The sequence below is a fragment of the Anabrus simplex genome, chromosome 1 (assembly GCF_040414725.1).
Source record: "Anabrus simplex isolate iqAnaSimp1 chromosome 1, ASM4041472v1, whole genome shotgun sequence".
In the NCBI taxonomy this organism is placed as follows: Eukaryota; Metazoa; Arthropoda; class Insecta; order Orthoptera; family Tettigoniidae; genus Anabrus; species Anabrus simplex.
In genome coordinates this window covers 498272534-498295419 of record NC_090265.1, presented here as the reverse complement: position 1 = coordinate 498295419, position 22886 = coordinate 498272534, and the positions used below count along the sequence as shown (strand labels likewise).

Sequence of the window (22886 nt, the reverse complement as noted above, 5' to 3'; positions counted from 1 at the left end):
CGCTGAGACTACTTCTTAAGAAGAAAAACAAATTATGGGAAGAAAGAATCAAGGAAAATTGTTAACGTCATTCCTTTTCACTGCAACTCTACAGTGTATTAGTAAAAATATCCAATGCAAACTCACCCTTGTAAATACCAGACAAGCTTTGTTAGTTATCTGTGCTATCTACTAAAGGAAATCCACAGTTGAATTGAACTGCTAGGGGTAAAAAGTTGTTTGTTGTTGTTTGAGTCATCAATCCATAGACTGGTTTGATGCAAGTCTCCATGCCACCCTACCTTTTCATTTCTACTTAACTGCTGCATCCTACATCTGCTTGTCATATTCATACTTTGGCCTACCTCTCCCTCAAACACCAACTGTGCTGGGCTGAGTGGCTCAGACGGTTGAGGCGCTGGCCTTCTGACCCCAACTTGGCAGGTTCGATCCTGGCTCAGTCTGGTGGTATTTGAAGGTGCTCAAATACATCAGCCTTGTGTCAGTAGATTTACTGGCACGTAAAAGAACTCCTACGGGACTAAATTCCGGCACCTCGGCGTCTCCGAAAACCGTAAAAGAGTAGTTAGTGGGACGTAAAGCAAATAACATTATTATTATTAAAACCAACTGCACAAGTCCTGGGTGTCTTATGATGTGTCCTATCATTCTCTCTCTTCATCTTGTCAAATTTAGCCACAACAATCTCCTCTCACCAATCCGATTCAGTATCACTTCATTTGAGATTCGATCTATCCATCGCACCTTCAGCATTCTTCTGTAACACCACATTTCAAAAGCTTATAATCTCTTTCTTTCTGAGCAAGTTATTGTCCATGTTTCAATTCATACAATGCCACGCTTCAGAAGAAAGTCTTCAAAAACAGTTTTCTAATTCCTATATCAATGTTCGAAATGAGCAAATTTCTTTTCGTAAGAAAGGCCTTCCTTACTTGTACTAGCCTGCATTTTATGTCTTCCTTACTTCTGCCACTGGTAGTTATTTTACTACCCAAGTCACAATATTCATCCACTTCCTTTAAGACTTCATTTCCTAATCTAATATTTCCTGCATCACCTGATTAGTGAACTTATGGTTAGTATCACCCATGTGCTGTCACATGGCCGATAATCTGTTATATTTCAGGGCGTTAAAATGCTCTAAGTATCTTGTATGGAAGCTCCTACCTGTTTGACTGACATAAGATGCAAACTCTACATTTCTTATTTAATTGTATTGAATAGGTTGAACCATTTTATTTCTTATTTCAATTTAATTGTGACACAGTTCAATACGGAACATTATGAAATTTTTATCTTTCAATGCATTGTTGTGTTGTAAAGACACGTGGAACAGGTATTGCTGGCATATTTTCAACAGGTTCTCATCGATATTATGAGGCCAATTTTAAGTTCATGGTTTTTAAACACATAGAAATGAAGCCGCAAAAAAATATGGCATAACTAAAGCCAATATTCTGCGTTAGCATGGAGACAAAGATAGCTTAAAATGCATAATGTACCAAAAATGCATTCAGGATGCAACAAGGACGCTTTAAAGATGTCGAAGATTCAATTGTGATACGTGCACGAAAAATGCAAGGGCAGAATGGCCGTACCATGATGCAATAAACTCTTTGACCATCAACGTTCGTGCCTCCATTATAAACATCACTAGCCGCTGAAGTCGGCCGCAGCCGGCAAGCAAGACATGCATCTAATGGCAGCCGGCTGTACCTGATGCTTAGTAAAAGTAACAGTTTTATAGACAGCAGGAATATTTTCCAGACAGCTGGACTCTGGAGAAAAACGTATTGATGCCTTCGAAATGTTCCTGTATCGCCGTCTCTTGCGGATATCCTGGGTAATGAAAATCTCAAACGCCGAGGTCCTTCGTCGGATGAAAAAGCAAAAAGAACTACTGCTCACCATAAAATGGAGGAAAACACAATACCTAGGACATATCATGAGAGGTGAGAGGTATCAGTTATTACAGCTTATTATCGAAGCAAAGATATAGGGGAGGAGATCTGTTGGGAGAAGAAGAAATTCATGGCTGAAAGACCTTCGAAGATGGCACTGTTGTACTTCAGAAGTGGCATTCCATTCTGCGCTGTCAAGATCAGAGCTAGTTACGTGGATTGCCAACCTCCACTCGGAGACAGCGTCTTAAGAAGATCATCGTATTGTAGAGACGTGTGTATTGCCTGTACTGTGTACTGTGTATTGCCGGCAAATTTTCAATGGGTTATTTTCGAAATTATGATGCCAATTTTAATTTAATGGTTACGAAACTCGCAGAAATAAAGAATGATTGTACACACACAAGAAAATATGGCATAACTGAAGCCAATGTTCAGCGTTGGCGTGAAATGATAGTCTAAAACTGTGTACTGTACAAGAAAGGCATTCATATGATTTCACAAAGCACTTTTTAAGCCTGATTTAATTTTTTGAAGGAAAAAGCAGGGTTGTCTTGTATTCAGGGTCATCTTGGATTCAGAGAAATACTGTATTTGTAGGCTCAGATCAGAATCACCGTCACATTGCTGGGGTTCTGGTGAACAACAAATTTTTGCAAAGATCTGTAATGACGCCGCATATTCGAATGGAATTTCATTTTTTGGCTTGAACAATTGGGCCCATGTTTCATCCAACATCATGAAACTGCACGGGAAAGCCTCCCTTTCTTGCTCAAATGGGTTTGCGCAGCATCATATTGTTTTCAATTGATCAAATAGTGCAGAATACATCGCATTGCAAATGTTCTTTATATACAGGCAATCCTTCAGGATATGATGCAGTTTTCGGCGTTATTCCTGTCTCTCAGGTTAACTCACAAATAACCTGATCAGTATCAGTTATCACCTACACACTTCTTACAAACTGCCCATCCTCTTTACTGACATCAACGGAACCCAGCAGAGGCATGCCGGCCACACACTGGCATCCATCACTGAAGACCTTTATCTACCGTGTCACTGTTCTGTAAGACAATGCCAATTCCCCATATACCGGGCGAGTTGGCCGTGCGCGTAGAGGCGCGCGGCTGTGAGCTTGCATCCGGGAGATAGTAGGTTCGAATCCCACTATCGGCAGCCCTGAAGATGGTTTTCCGTGGTTTCCCATTTTCATACCAGGCAAATGCTGGGGCTGTACCTTAATTAAGGCCACGGCCGCTTCCTTCCAACTCCTAGGCCTTTCCTATCCCATCGTCGCCATAAGACCTATCTGTGTCGGTGTGACGTAAAGCCCATAGCAAAAAAAAAAATTCCCCATATGCCTAACAAAGATCTTGATGACATTGCTCAGCAACGGCAAATAGGTGCATTTAATTTTTACCCAATTGTGCTGTTCCACTTTTGAGAACATCTTAAACCATCAGCTCACAGGCGATGCTAATCTATGCAGTATGATACATGTGTGGAATGCTGGGTGGGAGAGTCTGTTACTGTGAAGTAGTGTAACGTACTAAGGTGTAGGGGAAAATAGAAATTAAACTCTACTAGTAGTTGTAACTGAGCTTGCTAACAAAAGTAACAAATTGGGAAGTTATTTAACTCAGCGAGCAATTGATATGTAAATGGTTGCCTTTAGTAATAATAATCAATATGATCAAAGCAGGGTGGAGTGTCCAAAAATAATGACACATTACCAATATATTAACTTAGCATAAATTATATTGGAAGCAGCTGGGAAAGATCAGAGGTTGTCTGCGATAAGTACAGAAGACAAGGAAAATAACAAAGAGAAGAAAAAATCTCAAGTTCAACATTTGTACTAGAATGTATATTTTAAGCAATTAGAATAACAATATTAATATAAGGAGAAGAGGACACAAATTCTAAAACCATTTGAAAAGGGATTAACAGCAAGTAAAAACAAGACTAACAAGGCTGAGCATCATCAGGAACAAATGCATAAATGATATGTTTTAGCCACATTTACAACATTCACAGCGATGGTATAACCCAGAAACCACACCATTCAAGGTTCAAATTACAATACAGTTGAACCTGCTTTATATGTAACTCTGTTCTGCATAATTCGCATTTGTACGTAATTTCCTTTAGGTCCCGGCAAAATGTAATTTAAAAGCGTGTAAATTAAACCTTATTTATACGTAATCCGTTTATACGTAATTCGCTGTTATAGGTATTAAGTGTCAGTGAAATATAACTGAGTTTTGCGTAATTGTAATGAACACGTGGTTTTTTAACAGAAACTACTGTATTTGCGACATTTCGACTTGGTCGGCGTAGGCGGAAGTAGAGCGGTCGGGTTTCGTTGCTGAAACAGAACACAAAGAGTTTCGCCGAGTGACATTGTTGACCCTCACTTACTGGCGGCTTAACAAAGGCCAACCGAGCGATTCCTCTTCGCTCTCAATCTCCCTCCTCCTCTACCTTCGTCGTTTTTGACCTTCACACTGCCGCCAAAGATTAAGGTACATTACAAGCAAAGTGGGCGGTTTGGTGCGGAAACAAAAGGAAATACAGTAAATTTGTTTGAATATGAGAATTTCTTTCGTGGGAACAAAAATGTTCACGTTGCCGGTATCTGGTGTTTACTGTTGAACAGTCGTCTTGTCATTCAGTTGCTTTTGATTAGCCATGGAGAACAGGAAAAGTTATACCCTAGATGAAAAAGAAAAATGTATACGAGATGTGGACGCTAATCCACACCAAACAGAAACTGAAATTGCTTCAGACTTAGGAACTGCTTATACCACGGAAGGTACGTAGATTTGGAGAAAGTACTTTTCACATTGTTCCAGCATAAGCGGGCCGTAGCTCTACCAATTAGTGGCAACATGCTGAAGGCAAAGGGGACAGATTTAGCTAAAATGATGAGTATCACTGCTGATTTCAAGGCTTCATCAGGTGGTTGCAAGGATTTAAAGATCATCATGAAATCACAGGGAGAACAATTTGCAAAGACTCAAAAGATGTGGACGATGTCATGGTGCAACACTGGAAAGAAGAGGTTCTGCCGGGTATCGTAAGCGATTACCAGCCTCCAAACAACTACAATTGTGATGAAACCGGCCTGTTCTACAATCTCCTTCCTAATAAAACATTAGCTGAAAAAGGTGACCCATGCCATGGAGGGAAGAAAAGTAAAATTCGTGTAACAGTCATTCTCGCCACCAATGCAGATGGATCTGACAAACTTCCTCCACTTGTGATAGGACAAATGAAGGATCAGAGGTGTTTTAAGGGTGCAAAGACAAAACCTACGGAATATGAATCCAACAGAAATTCTCAGATGACTATGCTTTTAATGGAACAGTGGATGAAAAACTGGACATTAAAATAAAAAAGAAACAGAGGAAGATCCATTATGGATTGATGTGCAGTACATCCTTAAATCGTTCTGGAGAATGTCCGAGTGGAATTTTTCCCTCTTAACTGTACCAGTGTTCTACAACCGCTTTTTGGGCATCATTGCACATTTCAAAGTGCATTATAGAAAAATGCTGGTTCAACATTTAATAACACTGAGTGATGCAGGAAATGAACTTCTCTCCATTGAAAATGAAATGGCATATGGCTTTTAGTGCCGGGAGTGTCCGAGGACATGTTCGGCTCCCTGGGTGCAGGTCTTTTGATTTGACTCCCGTAGGTGACCTGCTCGTCGTGATGAGGATGAAATGATGATGAAGACGACACATACACCCAGCCCCTGTGCCAGCGGAATTAACCAATGATGGTTAAAATTCCCGACCCTGCCGGGAATCGAACCCGGGACTCCTGTGGCCAAAGGCCAGAACGCTAACCATTTAGCCATGGAGCCGGACTTCTCTCCATTAATTTGCTACAAGCAATGGACCTTATTTCGGCTGCCTGGAAGCAGATGTCATCCTCCACAATCAGTAACTGTTTCCGCAAAGCTGCTGTCTTACTAGATGAGGCTGCCTCTAATGATGATTATGGAAACGAAGTTTTGTCTGGCAATGAGCTAACGCTACCAGAGAGTGTAGAATTCGATACTTTTGTGCATTTCGATGATAATCTTGCTGTATGTGGACAACAACCGGATGAAGAGATTATTGCTGACGTATGCCAACAACGCAGTGGTGATGGACCAGCTACAAGCGATAGTGACAGTGATGGAGATGAAGATAACGACTTGAATTCTTAAACACCTGAACTGAGTGAAGTGTTAAGTGCAGTCTGTGTGTGTAGACGTTACATCAGTGCGAAAAGTTGTAATGAAAATGCTTTGAATTCATTACTATGTTTGCAAAAGGAGGTTTATACTCTTAATGCAAGAAAAATGGAGCAAGCCAAACTATCTGATTAGCTTGCATCCAGGAGATAGTAGGTTCGAATCCCACTATTGGCAGCCCTGAAGATGGTTTTCCGTGGTTTCCCATTTTCACACCAGGCAAATGCTGGGGCTGTACCTTAATTAAGGCCACGGCTGCTTCCTTCCAACTCCTAGGCCTTTCCTATCCCATCATCGCCATAAGACCTATCTGTGTCGGTGCGACGTAAAGCCCCTAGCAAAAAAAAAAAAATCTGATTTCTTTAAGGCTGGGCCAAGTTCAAAATAATATTTTCTGTCTTAATGTATTTATTATTTGCAAGGATTTACACATGTAGGTCTATTCCATTTGTTTTTTAGTAAATATGTAATGTATTGTGTAAGTCTGATTTCTAAGTAATTCTGAGTTACAAGTAGTTTTTTCTCTTCCCCTTGATCTACGTATAAGTCAGGTTCAACTGTATTTACTTCATAAAAGAGGTAGATAAATTGGCACACAGCCCGAAAACATACCAACAAGGTACTGAACCTTAACTGAAGGAGGGAAAGGGACAGGGAACAGGTGTAGTGCAGGAGGAATCATCCATCATAACACTTTATTACATTTTTTATATACTGAGCTCGATAGCTGCAGTCGCTTAAGTGCGACCAGTATCTAGTAATCGGGAGATAGTGGGTTTGAACCCACTTTTAGCCCTTTCCTGTCCCATTGTCGCCATAAGACCTATCAGTGTCGGTGCAACGTAAAACAACTTGTACAGAAAAAAAAAAAAAAAAATTAAATAAAGTTTCAAAGAATGACAAATATATTTAGGTTAACCCTTACTCCTCAAATTAAAGTTCTCTGTGTTGCCTCTAGTATTCGTATTTTAAATGTGAATTTCTATCTTATACGACCTCTATTCATCTTTCATGATTTTGGAGATAGCACTTGCTCTTAAATGATGTATTTACGCGTATAAACATTTACAGCATATTATACTGGAGCAAATAAAAACAATATGTTCAAATTATTATTTTACATTATTATTATTAACGTTATTGCATACTGATTGGTTTTGTTAGTAATTTTACAGAACAAATTATCGGTAAAAAACAATTGAAAAACTCTAATTCAGTCTCTGGTTTCAACCTCACGGTGGTTTGTAGCCTGAAACCACTGTAAACGGCTATTTCTTGAAATCGGGATCTGTTGATCAACTACATGTTGGTTTACGGTATACAAGCCGACCATCGCCAGTTCACTTGTAGATGCCGTGAAAAGCTATTAGATATATAGTGTAGGGTACAAGGAAGGAGTAGAGGTGAGAAAATACTGGGGTTTTGTACAATCACCTGACATATACAGTACTGAACAATACTCTGTATATGACTAGGAGAGCACATGGCGACCATGTTTGTTTACTATTGTTCGAGCCTTTGCATGCGTGAGTGGACTGGACACAGCTGACGGCTACACTGCCATCTAAGTAATAGATTTTTGACTGACTGTCAAATAGTATGTGGATTTTACAAAGTTCCACACTGAACCAAAAGATGGCAGTACAGTACAGAATCGTGTATTTTGTTGACTAAGAAATGGCAGGCAAGCGGTGAGCGACAAAATGCCATGTTGGGCCTCACCCGACACACAACTGGAAAGGGAATATCGTAATGTCGAGCCTCTCCCAACAGAGATGAAGGGTAAATGTTTATAACTGTAGATTAATGTCCTCAAAGTTCCTTGCATCAAGTTACTGGCAACATCCAAGCTTCATGAGCAAGATTTTGCAAACATCACGCACTCACGAACAGTTCACGTCCAGGAGCATGGGTAAGCACGGCCGAAGTAATGCAGCAATATGTAGCCTGGAAGGGTAATATCGTTCATCCCCTTTTAAGCTGTGAAGGTACATAAGAGAATTGCAGCATTGCGTTAATGAGCAACGTGAGGAGTGTAGTAGCTTTAAGATGTCTTAATCATGAACAGTTATACGATCGGGGCCAGGTGACATGTCAACTTTTATGCCGTGAAGCGCCTTATGTACATCATTTCCACTAATGGTAATTATAAATGCCTATAATGTACAATAACAGACCATTTATATTGGTATTATAAATTTACTCATTTGGGACAAATATTTCAGATTCCCGATGGGAATCAACATCTATTACAAGATATTAGAATCATTCCGTATTGACGGTTTTCACTTTACAATGGCGAAAAATGAAAGTATCCTCCTATTCAATACATCATAATAGGATGTATACATCATAATGATGTATTGAATAGGAGGATACTTTCATTTTTCGCCATTGTAAAATCAACATCTATATCATCCGAAGGCCAAGCAGGCATCAATTTTTGGTAATGAGACAAAGTCTCTCATAGTGCAATGGCACTGCCGGTGGCTTCAAGTAGCCTACGCAGTGGCCTCCATGGTATGCACTAGCCATGAATCTTGGTAGGTGTGCTAGGTACCAACTGACGAGCCCAACCTAGCACACGGGGCGAAACGCTGGCAACCAGGAATGAGTTAGCTGGAAAATTTATTATGTCCAATAACGGACCATTTGTATTGGTATTATAAATTTTAATTCGGGACAAATATTTCAGATTCCCTATGGGAATCAACATCTATATATCAATATATTGGGTGTCGAAAACAACAACATCCGTCTCCCAGATACGGAAATAAATACTGACTTAACCTGCCGATATTACCATTGATATTGATATACAAAGGGGTAGAAATAACATCACGGAATGGAGACCTATTTCCATCTATTCGCTGGTCAAGAGAATCAAAGAACGTGTGTTAGATGCACAGCTACGGGCACAGATCACATGAAATCCATCTCAATGCGGTTTTGTGCCACTACCTGGAACCCATATTAACGCTTGGTTGCCTTTAAGATGCAAAGCGCTACCGGAAGGATTATTGCATCATTTTTCTCGACACATCGAAAGCATTTGATTCTATTGGACATCAGCACATCAGATGGGCTCTTCAGCAGTTTGCCATTCCAGACAATTTACGTAAACTTACTGTAGCTTTCCTTTTGCAGAACAGTATTCAAGTAGAACCAGATTTTAAGAAATCGAACCCTATAGGAATTAAATGTGGAATAGCACAAGATTCCCCTACTTCACCATTCCTTTTCAATTTGGCAATTAATAAAATATTACATGATCTTACTGACCATGACGTCAGCGACAAGTACGGATACATTTTATCTGAAGAAATCCCACCATTGTCTGCTTTAGCATTTGCTGATGATATAGCAATAATCAGTAGAATCGAAGAAGATGCAACAATTTTCCTTAATTTAGCCATAAGTAGCTTCACAGAAATAGGTCTAAATATCAACCTACAAAAAAGTAAATTATTACTGTACGGAAAACTTGTTCCAGGAAAAATTACCACTCTTCAAGGATAAGTAATACCATCAGAAACATCAAATAATTAATGAATCAAGTATCTAAGAATTGATTTCAATAATGAAATCTCTCTTGACAGATCGAAGGTAATTAATATCCTAAATTCAGATTTATACAATTTAGTTAAAACTACAAACCACACACGGGCGACTGGAGTCAGACATTGATGATGATGATAATGAGTTAAAACCATAGCTGACTACAATTACAAGCCGGAGTCATGTAAGTCTGGCAACGTGCAGCGGAGGCCAAGGTGAAAGAGCGGGAGATATCCATGTATGTTGATGTGTAGTAAGCTTCGTCTTGTATTTCGTTTTATTTTTCACGGATATGTTCAAGAATATATAACAAGGTAAGCGATTGAATAAGCATACATAGAACCTATTATCAAAATACGTTACAGCGCAGCAGGGCTGAGTAGCTTGGCAAATTCAATCCTGGCTCAGTCTGCTGATAATAGAAGGAGCTTAAATATGTCAGCCTTGTATCGGTAGATTTACTGGCAAGTAAAAGAACTCCCAAGGGACAAAATTATGGTATCTCTGCATCTCTGAAAAACCGTAAAAGTAGTTACTGAGATGTTAAATCAATAACATTATTATTTGTGAAGGCGCAGACTAAATTTGTGTCGTGGCAACTATGTTACCTCGTTTAGGTTTCCTTCAGATGAGGTATTAAAACAAAAATGAATTTGTCACTTTAAACGGTATAACTGGGGAATCTGGGAAGGATTCAGTCGTGTGCATAAGACATTTCACAGACGAAAGTTTTTCAACAGGGGATACAATTTGTGATAGTAAAGGCTACGTAACTATACTACCACCTAAACCTAATGAGCTTCTTCCTGATGCATGTCCAATTATTTTCCCAAATTTGCCACATTTGCATTTTAGTATAAATGAAGGAGAGTTACTCAAACATTTTTGTTTTAAACTGTAAAAGCAAATTATTTCCTGTAGGGAAGTTTCAAAGGGATAACTTAGAAAGAAGGTTTGGTCAGTACCGATAGCTTATTGGTTGCAACTACAATGTTACCAAACTTCAAGTCCTAGAAAGTGAGATGAAAATTAGGATTAAGGCTGTTCTAGGCTAGCAGTGGTAGTGGCAGTGGTATGGAAAAGTGCAGACTGGCTGTAGCCAATTGGAAATGTCTGATTCCATCAAGACAAGAGATATCAGACCTAATATGGAAGTAACTAACAAGTTGAGACTCACTTCTTTGATGTGAATTTTTTGATGGGCATTTTGAGATTTAAGGCGTAATATACATTTCTGGGTATGCAGTAAGAACAATATCCAAAAGGATAAGCTGTAACACATGTTTAGGTCTCCTGCAGAGTAATGAAACAGATGACCCCTCTTTTGAAAAACTTCAGAGAGGTGGGTTAGTTGTGCCATCAGTGTTGTGTGTCTGCGTAACAGTGACAGGAATATTTACCAGCTGCTATCTGAAGACTACAAGAAAGACTACCTGGATTGTGAAAATCCTTAAAAGAACTTCCCTTCTCTCTGTCCATGGCTGCTTTAAAGGAGATGAAAATCAACAGTTTTGGTTTGAACGTGGTCATTGTGGGTGTGACAATAATGGTCTGATAGATTGTTTATTGTCTACATTTTCCGATGTCGTGTTAATTATAGAAACCAGATGAAGAACAAGAGTTATGTCAGCAGTGAGGATAAAAACATTAAGCGGAATACGGTGTCAACGCTCCATAATATTTTAGTTTGTGAGTCAAGTGTTTTGTTTTTATTCATGAAAAATGTGTATTTCTAACTCCAGTGAAGGCATTTAGTGATATGAGTGTTTCTTAGTAAGAAGAATGTGCATTTATCATGATCACCGTGTTGGTCTAAATGTAGTGAATGTGAGTGAAATCATTCACAGTCAGACACACCCCATTTTCTCTTGGCTTCCGCTTGACAGATAGGTACAGCGTTGCCAAGCGTACCTTTAGGCTTTAACTGTAGATGGCTCTGGTTAAAACTACACTTTTAAAACTGGAACAGTAAGTTAAAATCATCAATTAATTTATTTTGCTAGGATCGATGTACTCACTACAGTGCGCACTTCTAACTCAGTTATCCAGGACTTTTCTTAGAGATCTGTACCAAATTATAAGAAGTTCATTTAAAGAAATAATGATGCTACCCGATGATACACCAAACTCCATGTTATACAGTCCAAAGAAATTGAAAGGTATGAGACTATTCTCCACCGAATAGGAGGCTAATATTCAGCAATATAATTGCAGTCGCTTACTCCCAATTAAGAACATACAGCTGCATCATGTACAAAAATTTTCTGATCAGAATGCGGTGCTCCATAAACTGAATATCAATAAAGAAAGTCTTTCCTCTAAAACCAACGGAATAAAGCTGCGAGAGATAATGAGAGATCGATCTTTTCAGTTATGGTGTCAATTACCCCATAAAGGGAGAGGAGTGGTTTTGTACACTGACCACCCAAAGGCAAATTCCTGGATGTCTCGCAAGTCACCTTTATCTTCATCGAAATACATAAATGCTATCAAAATGTCGTGCAACCCGACCGCAGTAAGATCAATTCCCAGCAGAACTTTCAGCTAAACCTGTTGCCATCAAAACAGCTGCAACGAGACCGAAACACTTGGACATTTGCTAGGGTTCTGCAGGAGCACCGAATTACTGCACAACTATCGTCACTATCGAGTATGGATATTATTCTTCAAGGCCTGACGCAATGTGGATGGGAGGTGCACAAAGAAGTTCACCATGTCTCTAATGACGGCTAAACGAGAAGAGGTGACATCATAGCCATCAATAAGAGAATAAAGCGATAGTGTTAGATCCCACCATTCGCACCAAGATGGACCTGTAACAAGCTCAGGATGTTAATCTGGAAAAACGAGCAATTTATACACCATGTCTGCCTTATCTATCAGCCAAATATAATATTCCTCTTGGTCAATGGTTGTCAGACACCTCCTGTTTGCATCCAGAGGTACCCTGCTGAAGAACACAGCCACTATCCATCAAAATTTAAAAATTCCTTTTTACTGCATAGAGAAAAGCTTATTACAGATCATAAGAAATTCTCTGCAAATTATACAGTTTCATTTATACTTGAAATCGTAATCTCTTTACGATGAATTTCCCAGAAAAGATATGATTTCATTATTGTAATCATGTACTGTAAGTTATGTATTTCGGACCTTTATGCCCACCTCACTGGAGGACAGATTAACTTTTTCAAAAACATGTAAATCCTTTCATCCTATGACTGTTTCCATCGCTCTTGAAATTTGTATTTAAAAACAGTGTCAATTTAAGGTACTGTAAAACGTCTGAAGAGCAGTCCTGAATGTTCATCTTTGATAATACATAATCCTCTAGCTCGTTTCTAATCTGTTTCTTGTCCCTCAATACTTCACACAGCTCACGGTGGGTTATTATGGGTTGCGGTGGAGCACGTGCCACTAGAAATAAAGTTACTTTTCCAAGAAGAGTGTAAGAAAGTGCACGTACTGAGACATTAGCCTTAATATTCATGAACTGCTCTGTATTATGGTACCAAAATGCAGCCAGGAATGTTCGGATACATTTTCATGTAAAGTTCGAATTTCACATGCTATAAATATAAGTCTTTGGCGTGAAATAGTGATGAAAATAGTTATGCTTCAATTAAATTAATATGGAGTTGCATACTTGCAGCTTTCTTTTCCATACTTCAGATATTCACTATCGTCCACTGATACTACGTTAGCGATCTGCGATCTGCTAAAGCTCAACTAGCAGTAAGACAGACAAACTCTTCCAGAAAGGGGAAATAAGTGTTATTTCTAGCCATATCTGTTTATATGTTGTCACCAGGGTTGAAGTTCATTATCCCTGGTTATCTGTCTACAGTTTGGGAAGGAAGAAATGGAGACAAGATATATATATTTTTGGGTCATTTTGTCCCGCTACTTCACATTTCTGGCGCACTGTGCATAGCTTTGAATATCACAATAACCAACCTTACTTTGCAACTATATAGTGTTCATATAGATTGTAAAAGATTCATAAATTGCACTCTAGAACAAAAAATCTCATACCTGAATTATATTCAGAATAGAGATATAACAATGTGTAGCAGAACGGTCGTGTGCAGTTGAAACCATCATATTTTTTGGCTGAAGAAGTCTCCTCATGACATCCAACACTGTAGTTTTTCGTACAGATGCTTCCTGGAACAAAAGTTGAACAAGTAATATTGATTCATCAAGGACTACAAAAAGGAAAATTTATATACAAATATTATGAACAAACAAGTATGAGGAGACTTACATGAGGAATGAATAACATGTAGGATAATATAGTGTAAATAAAAGAAAAATATTCTCACTCACCATTTCTTAAGCCTTTTTATGGTCCAAGGATCAGTATGTTTCCCGTAACATGTTAGATTTTATATTATATATAACATTTTTTAATATTAGTTTTATACACATACAATTTGTTTTACATCACACTTAACACAGATAGGTCTTTACCGGTAGTGGGATTTGAACCCGCTATCTCTCGAATGCAAACTAACAGTTATAATTTTTTTTAAATATTAGAATATAACCTAATATTTAATGTCAGGTCAAGGACATCCTGCTATCATATGTGTCAGTACACAATACTACCTGCGATTGTCTGGAAGAGTGTTGGGTGGCCAGTACCAAAGCTGACAAATTAAGAGAGAACCAATTTCAGACTACTCGTCCGCCATAAGGAGGAGTACCAATATGGTATGTTACAATATTTTCTCAACAAGAAAAAACTTGATTCACTTCAGCACTTTAAATCAACAAGATATTCTTTCTCTTTCCAGACCTTGTTATTGACCAGATTCTTTCAGAAAGCTTCCAGCTCTCGGACAATTTGACAAAACCAACAGTCAGCGGGGTCCCTTTTCTCTTCCACCTCCTGGGCTACAGTTCAGGTGGACACTTAAAATAAAGTTCTTAATTAGTTTTCACACTTGTCAGCACCGGCTTTCTCGGGAATAGTTATAACAACATTCTGCCAAAAAATGGGAATGCACTTTTCCTGTTTCATACATCTTTCACACTAATTTCATCATGCTGGTTTCTCCTAAAGCAGTCAGTAATTCAGAGGGAATGTCATCAATTCGAGGTACCTTGTTCCTGTTTAGGTATCTCAAAGCTCTGTCAAATTCTGACCTCAAAATTGGCTCTCCCATTTCATCAGCATTAACGGCCTCTTCTTGTTCCATATCTATGTCTTTATCTTTATACAACTGTTGCATATGTTCCTGCCATATTTCTTCCTTGTCTTCTTTCCCTAGAAGTAGTTTTCCATCAGAGCTCTTAATATTCATACACCTAGTTTTCCTTCCTCCAGAGATTTCCTTGCTTTCCCTGTATGCAGCATCTACCTTTCCAAAGACCATAAAACCTTCAACATCCTTGCACTTCTCCTTCAGCCAATCTTCCTTAGCTGTCCTGCACTTTCTACCCACTTCATTCTTTAACTGCTTGTATTCTCTGCTCTCTTCATTTTTTATGCATTGTATTTTCATCGTTCAATAACACAATCCCGCTCCTCATTCACTAGGTCTAACCCCTTGCTCCTTCCCCTCCAAGCTCGCTTTCACTACACATGACCTCAGACAACACTTAGTCAGCCTTAGCACACAAACCAAGTTGTGCCACTTTGGAATGAGCGAGGACGTAAGTAGTCAGATGTGCCCCTAATCATCTTTTTTCCTTTTGGTTGAGTCTATTCAAATCTTGCCTACTTTCAACATTGCTAACAGAATTCCTTTCTGTTCCAGAAACATTTCAACCTTTGGCACAGTCTGTCACCTTCTTGTGCATTCAGATACATTCTGCCTGTCCATTATCCTATATTAAGAAATATTATCAACTTGTATTAGTCATTTTGTTGACTTAGGAAGAGCTTGTTCAGCAGCTAGACTTCTCATGGAATTTTCATGTGATACTGACATTTTTGATCAATTTTCAGCTCTATAGGCTATGTCAGTAACATGATTTCAACATTTTATGAACATTTCTTTAAACATATCTTGTATTTTATACCGACGTATTTGGCACTCCGTATCTTATTTTAATTTGTATTATTTTTTGACCTTGTGTTTTTCCACTTTTATCTTGTTTAATGTATTTATGCGTGTTTAGGAATCACTTCTCTTATCAGAATTTTGAGACAAAAAACTTGGAACAGAAAAAATTATGAAAAATTTTATTATCTGAATTGTTACATTTGCTGAATTACTGATCATTCACTAATACTTTGGTCATCACTAGATTCACTTTTAGCATCTGACATAGATCTACACCACACCACGTCGTCTTCTGTTCTGTCCATTGCATTAGAAACTGATGTCACCTTGAAACTTTTGAACAATGTCCGGAGATATTTCCTTCCATGCTGCAACAATCCATTCACACATCTGTGACAGGGAAGCCCTCTTAAGGCGTCCAGTTGGAGTCGTTTCTGCTGTGCTGCTTATCCAGTTACGGTACAGTCATCTCAAATTTGCCTTGAAAGGGCGGTTGATAGAAACATCGAGAGGTTGTAACATTTCAGTCATTCCACCAGGAACCACCACTATATCACACTTTCCTTGCCGAGACTTTTCCTTAACGCCATCTGTCAAATGACCTTGAAAACTGTCATGTACAAGTATCGAACGTGGGCGTAGGAGTGCCCCAGTCGCCGAAACCACACTGCTTTTAACCAGTCCATGAAAAGGTCTTCAGTCGTCTAGCCATTTTTGTTGCACTCGAACAATAACACCTGATGGTAACTTTTCTTTGGGGAGAGTCTTACGCTTAAAAATAGCATATGGTATAAGTTTGTGCCCATCAGCAGTGATTGCTAACATCGCAGTGCACCTTTGTTTTTCCGCACCGGTTGTACACACCCGAACTGTATTAGCATCTATCTTGTTTACTGTCGTATTTCCTGGTTCGTCGAAAGTACAGGCGTTTCATCAGCATTATTGATGGCTGCCAGGTTGTAGTTATCTTTCGAAGCGTGATAACATGTTTTTGAAACTCTAGTAGCTTTCCCCGATATGTTTCCAGAACACGTTGCGCCATTGATGTCTGCAGACTTATTGCTAGATCATATCTCTTTCATGAAACCACTTACCCATCATCCATAGCTGGCTTTGAATTCAGTAGACAAAATATTTTGTTTACTGGTTTATTGTTTGAGCTTTAAGTTCAAGCATTTCAACAGATACAACAAAACCTTGAGCTCGTGTTTTGCGCACATATTCTAACAGTTCTGTTTCCACCTGATGGTATTTTGCTTCTTTACCCCGAAAAGCCTGTCTGTTTCTATTAGTTTTTTCAAGGGATGTCTTCTGACTCATCGAACATTCTTAGGATCAATATTGTATGTCGTTCTTGTCTCTCTTTTACCATTTTCTTCTACATATTTCACCACCTCTAATTTGAACTGCTGTATAACTTGTTTGTATGCAACCCATGTTCAACCGTCACACTCCCAAAACCCTCAGTGAACTACTGTCAGGTACATACATACATACATACATACATACATACAAACATCATCATTATAGACTGTTATGCCTTTCAGCGTTCAGTCTGCAAGCCTCTGTGAATTTACTAAACGTCGCCACAATCCTTGATTTGCAACTAGTGTTGTGGCTTCATTTAGTTCTATACCTCTTATCTTTAAATCGTTAGAAATGGAGTCTAACCATCGTCGTCTTGGTGTACCTCTACTTCTCTTACCCTCCATAACAGAGTCCATTATTCTCCTAGGTAACCAATCCTCCCCCATTCGCCTCACATAACCCCACCACTGAAGCCGGTTTATGCGTACAGCTTCATCCATCGAGTTCATTCCTAAATTAGCCTTTATATTATCATTCCGAGTACCCTCCTGCCATTGTTCCCACCTGTCTGTACCAGCAATCATTCTTGCTACTTTCATGTCTGTTACTTCTAACTTATGAATAAGATATCCTGAGTCCACCCAGCTTTCGCTCCCGTAAAGCAAAGTTGGTCTGAAAACAGATCGATGTAAAGATAGTTTCGTCTGGGAGCTGACTTCCTTCTTACAGAATACTGTTGATCGCAACTGCGAGCTCACTGCATTAGCTTTACGACACCTCAATTCAATCTCATTTACTATATTACCATCCTGGGACAACACACCCCTAAATACTTGAAATAATCGACCTGTTCTAGCTTTGTATCACCAATCTGACATTCAATTCTGTTGAATTTCTTATCTACTGACATCAATTTAGTCTTCGAGAGGCTAATTTTCATACCATACTCATTGCACTTATTTTCAAGTACCAAAATATTAGACTGCAGGCTTTCGGCACAATCTGCCATTAAGACCAAGTCGTCAGCATAGGCCACCAGACAGCTTACTACATTTCCATCTAACTGAATCCCTCCCTGCCATTTTATACCTTTAAGCAGATGATCCATGTAAACTATGAAGAGCAAAGGTGAAAGACTGCAGCCTTGTCTAATCTCTGTAAGTACCCTGAACCAAGGCGAACATCTTGGTGGAATGATGAAGTGAGAGCAGCTTGTAAACGTAAAAAGAAGGCTTATCAGAAATGGCTCCAAACAAGGGCCGAGGCAGACAGGGATTTGTACGTAGATGAAAGAAACAGAGCAAAACAAATAGTTGTTGAATCCAAAAAGAAGTCGTGGGAAGATTTTGGTAATAACCTGGAAAGGCTAGGTCAAGCAGCAGGGAAACCTTTCTGGACAGTAATAAAGAATCTTAGGAAGGGAGGGAAGAAGGAAATGAACAGTGTTTTGAGTAACTCATAATAGATCCCAGGGAATCACTGGAGAGGCGGAGGGAATATTTTGAACATCTTCTCAATGTAAAAGGAAATCATCCTGGTGGTGTTGCGAACAACCAAGCTCATGGGGAGGAGGAAAATGACGTTGGTGAAATTACGCTTGAGGAAGTGGAAAGGATGGTAAATAAACTCCATTGTCATAAAGCAGCAGATCTAGAGAAAACATATGACAGGGTACCAAAGGTAAAGATGTTTGCTATACTGGGGGACTATGGAATTAAAGGTAGATTATTAAAATCTGGGATTGTATGAGTTCACATGGCTTGCTTGTTGAATCATTTGTCTTGTATTTACTTTTATCTAATTATATTCATGACTATACTCAAACACAAGTCCAGTAACCTCATGTTTGATTTTACTTCAAAAGTTCGAGGTACAATCCACCTGTGATTGACTCTTTCCTCTACACAAGACTTTTCTGCAAAAGAAATAGATTTTGCATGTCATCCTTTTTCACACCAATCACATGGAATGACTTCTTCTATCTTGCTTGAAATTGGGTCACACCATTGGTCAGGGATACACACATAGTGGGTGTGATGCTTTTCCTTTTCGATCACAAGTCAGATACATGTGACCAGGTACAAAAAATCTATCGGTAATACTATCAAGAACACCAGTCTTCACCAAGTGAACCCACAAAGGAACTACAAAGAAATTCTTATTTTGTCCTGCGCACAAACCTGTCCAGACAACAAGATCACGTTTTCCATTAGTGAGCTCATACATGACCTTGAGAAAACACTATCCGATTTAATTTGGACCTCTATGGGCACAGTCCTCTAACCTGACATACACAAATCCGTCACCAATGTGACATACATGCACACCAAAGTTGTATTACAAAGCTGCCCATAATAGAAGAGAGTCTCTGGCAGAATATGTAGTGTTGGTAGTGCCGGTTGCAAATCTACTGTGACCAAGACAACATCACTTTCCTCTCCCTTACTTGACCTGATATCCGCCTCATATTGCTTCTATTGCAGCATCCATGTTTGGAAAGGTGCTCTATCTTGACAGGATAGCTTGTATTATTTTATGCAGTTCATGCATGATGTATCAGGTAACGGAAGTTTAACCCTGATGTTAAACTCAGAGTCATACATATGTATGTACCTTCAGAGGGCAATTGGTTAATTTCAACACACTGGTGTTCATACAGACGATACATTTCCTCAATAGAATTCATGCTTGAGATGTGCACTTATTTTGGGATTCCTGCTCTGCTATAATTGTGGTTGGTACTTTGGAAATGACCATAAGTGTTTTATGATCTTTTCTTTGTTGTCATCCTAGATTTTGTGTGGTTGGTTTTTATGCCTACCTCACCTATCTTGTGGTGGTGTGAGGATTGCTGTGTTTGAAAAACTTGCAGAGGTACTCATGTTTTCACATACACAGGCAAATAATGACCAAGGTACAAACACCACACAGGAAACACATAAGAGGCAAAAGAATTATAATTAGTAATTATTAGTCCAATTATGAAAGGCCTAATTATAATACCATCAACAATAATAATAATAATAGTAGTAACTGTATGCCTACCCAATAGTCCCATTTCCTGATATGGATCTTCATAAAAGGAAAGAAAAATTCCACCTAATCAATACATTTATTTTCTTGTAAACTATTACAATCTAGGACCGGTTTCGACCCTTCATAGGTCATCCTCAGCTATATCAGAATCACATTTGCATTTCTATCTTATACCTCTGAAAGACCTTCATGATGTATTGTTTCATAATTTTTCAGTGAAAACTTATCTAAAAACTTACAAATTTCTAAGCGTTGTGTTAAAATTAAAAATTAAAATTACAAAACTTTGTCTATTATATACATGCCCTTGGGCTGACAGAATGCATCCTTGGGTTGATTAAGCACATATCTTAAGTATTGCTTATTCTGTTGAATCGAAACCCTTTTATACTTATGTACAATCGTGAATAGACTATCAGTAAAATTTGATAAATAAAGCTTGCGTGATAATTATAATAAAATATCATGTTACATCTTTATACCTTATTGCTGGAGTGATATTATTTTAGGCAAAATATAAATGCGTGTTGACCTCTATAAAATATTTTTACATAAACACACTAATGTACTTTAAAGTCTAATCATTGTACTTTAAAGTCTAAAATACTTATTGCTTGGATCTTGCGTTGTTATGTGGTAAAATATTATAACAATTTGTCTTGTATAACATCAGATATTGATAATGTTTGAATATGCCGTGTATGGTTGGCTTTTAAACCTAATGATTAAATGTCAGTTCCTTCTTGCATAAAATTACAAGTTTCATATTATGTTGATTATGTATTGTATAAAACACAAATGTCTATTAAATTGAATGCTTATCATTTACTACAGAAGTTTTAAAAAACACTTGAGTGTCTAGTAATATAGTCAGTGTTTAGTGACACTGAAACGTGTTGGCCTTGATTCTTGCGTTATATTTCCATAATTTGCCTTTTCTTATATATGTTGAATGTTGAACTTTATAGGTTCCATTTGTATAACTGTGAAATGGATCAATATAAGCTTGATACATGTTAAATTATGGAATATATGTATGATTCAGTTCTGGCCTAACTTCTGGAGTTTTCTCCCATCAAATGCCGTAAGACTGTGGTGGTTCCTTGTAATTTTATGCAAGAAGGAACTGACATTTAATCATTAGGTTTAAAAGCCAACCATACACGGCATATTCAAACATTATCAATATCTGATGTTATACAAGACAAATTGTTATAATATTTTACCACATAACAACGCAAGATCCAAGCAATAAGTATTTTAGACTTTAAAGTACAATGATTAGACTTTAAAGTACATTAGTGTGTTTATGTAAAAATATTTTATAGAGGTCAACACGCATTTATATTTTGCCTAAAATAATATCACTCCAGCAATAAGGTATAAAGATGTAACATGATATTTTATTATAATTATCACGCAAGCTTTATTTATCAAATTTTACTGATAGTCTATTCACGATTGTACATAAGTATAAAAGGGTTTCGATTCAACAGAATAAGCAATACTTAAGATATGTGCTTAATCAACCCAAGGATGCATTCTGTCAGCCCAAGGGCATGTATATAATAGACAAAGTTTTGTAATTTTAATTTTTAATTTTAACACAACGCTTAGAAATTTGTAAGTTTTTAGATAAGTTTTCACTGAAAAATTATGAAACAATACATCATGAAGGTCTTTCAGAGGTATAAGATAGAAATGCAAATGTGATTCTGATATAGCTGAGGATGACCTATGAAGGGTCGAAACCGGTCCTAGATTGTAATAGTTTACAAGAAAATAAATGTATTGATTAGGTGGAATTTTTCTTTCCTTTTATGAAGATTGGTAAATGTCAATACGGAAAATGAAATTCATAAATCAAGATCCTGATATGGAGTCAGGGATAAGGCGAAATGAAATTAGATGGGATGTTTTTACAGCCAGATGTCCTTCCTGATGCCAATCTCAACTGAGGAGCTAATGAAGATGAAATGAATGCTGGTGAATCAAACTGGGTAAAGAGGTAGGAGGAAATGCCTGCGGCCTATGAATGTGAACTGTCCTAGCATTTGCCTGGAGGAGAAAATGGAAAACCACAGTAAAACATTACCAGGACAGCCAATGGTAGGATTTGAACCCACCCATCTCCCAAATGCTGAGTTTCGACCATAGTCGTAGTGTGTAAAAAACGCATGGTCACTCGGCTCGGTAATAGTAATAACAATGATGATAAACAATAATAAGACAAATAACAGTCACAGTAAAACCAATATACTTGTAATGATCATTATTAGACATGAAATAGGAAGTATTGCTTCTTATTATCTATATATATATAAAATAGCTTGTCCTGACTGACTGACTGACTGACTGACTGACTGACTGATTCATCATCGCCGAGCCAAAACTACTGGACATAAAGAAATGAAATTTTGGGGATATATTCATGTTATGATGTAGGTGCTCGCTAAGAGAGGATTTTTGGATATTCCTTTGGTAAGGGGGTGAAAATGGGGGTGAAATTTTAAAACGAGTGTATCTATATCTCAAAACGTTAAAAGTTTACAGATGTAAAAATTGGTATTTATAATCTTCTTTAAAAATAAGGAAACACGTATTTTTTTGTTTTCAGAAAATCCCAATATGAGGGATGAAAAAGGGTGAAAATGGGGGAAAATGGGTTGAATGCCTTTAATCAGGATACTGGTACTTATATCTCTGAAACTGAAGATATTACAGACCTGAAAATTGGTACTTTTGATCTCTTTTAAAAATAAAGAAGCACGTATTTTTTTGTTTCTGTAAAATACAATTAATGGGAGGGTGAAAAGGGGG

At 38.0% G+C, this 22886-nt stretch overlaps 1 protein-coding gene across 2 annotated transcripts in view; it reads right to left on the bottom strand.

The window, feature by feature from the left end:
* The window catches only part of LOC136857015 (tubulin gamma-2 chain), a 226298-nt gene that overhangs the window by 46323 nt on the left and 157089 nt on the right, over positions 1-22886 (bottom strand). For both annotated transcript variants that reach the window (XM_067135356.2, XM_067135357.2), the window contains one exon: positions 13744-13875. In XM_067135356.2, coding sequence (XP_066991457.1) covers positions 13744-13875 — 132 coding nt within the window. The remainder of the gene's footprint in view (positions 1-13743; positions 13876-22886) is intronic.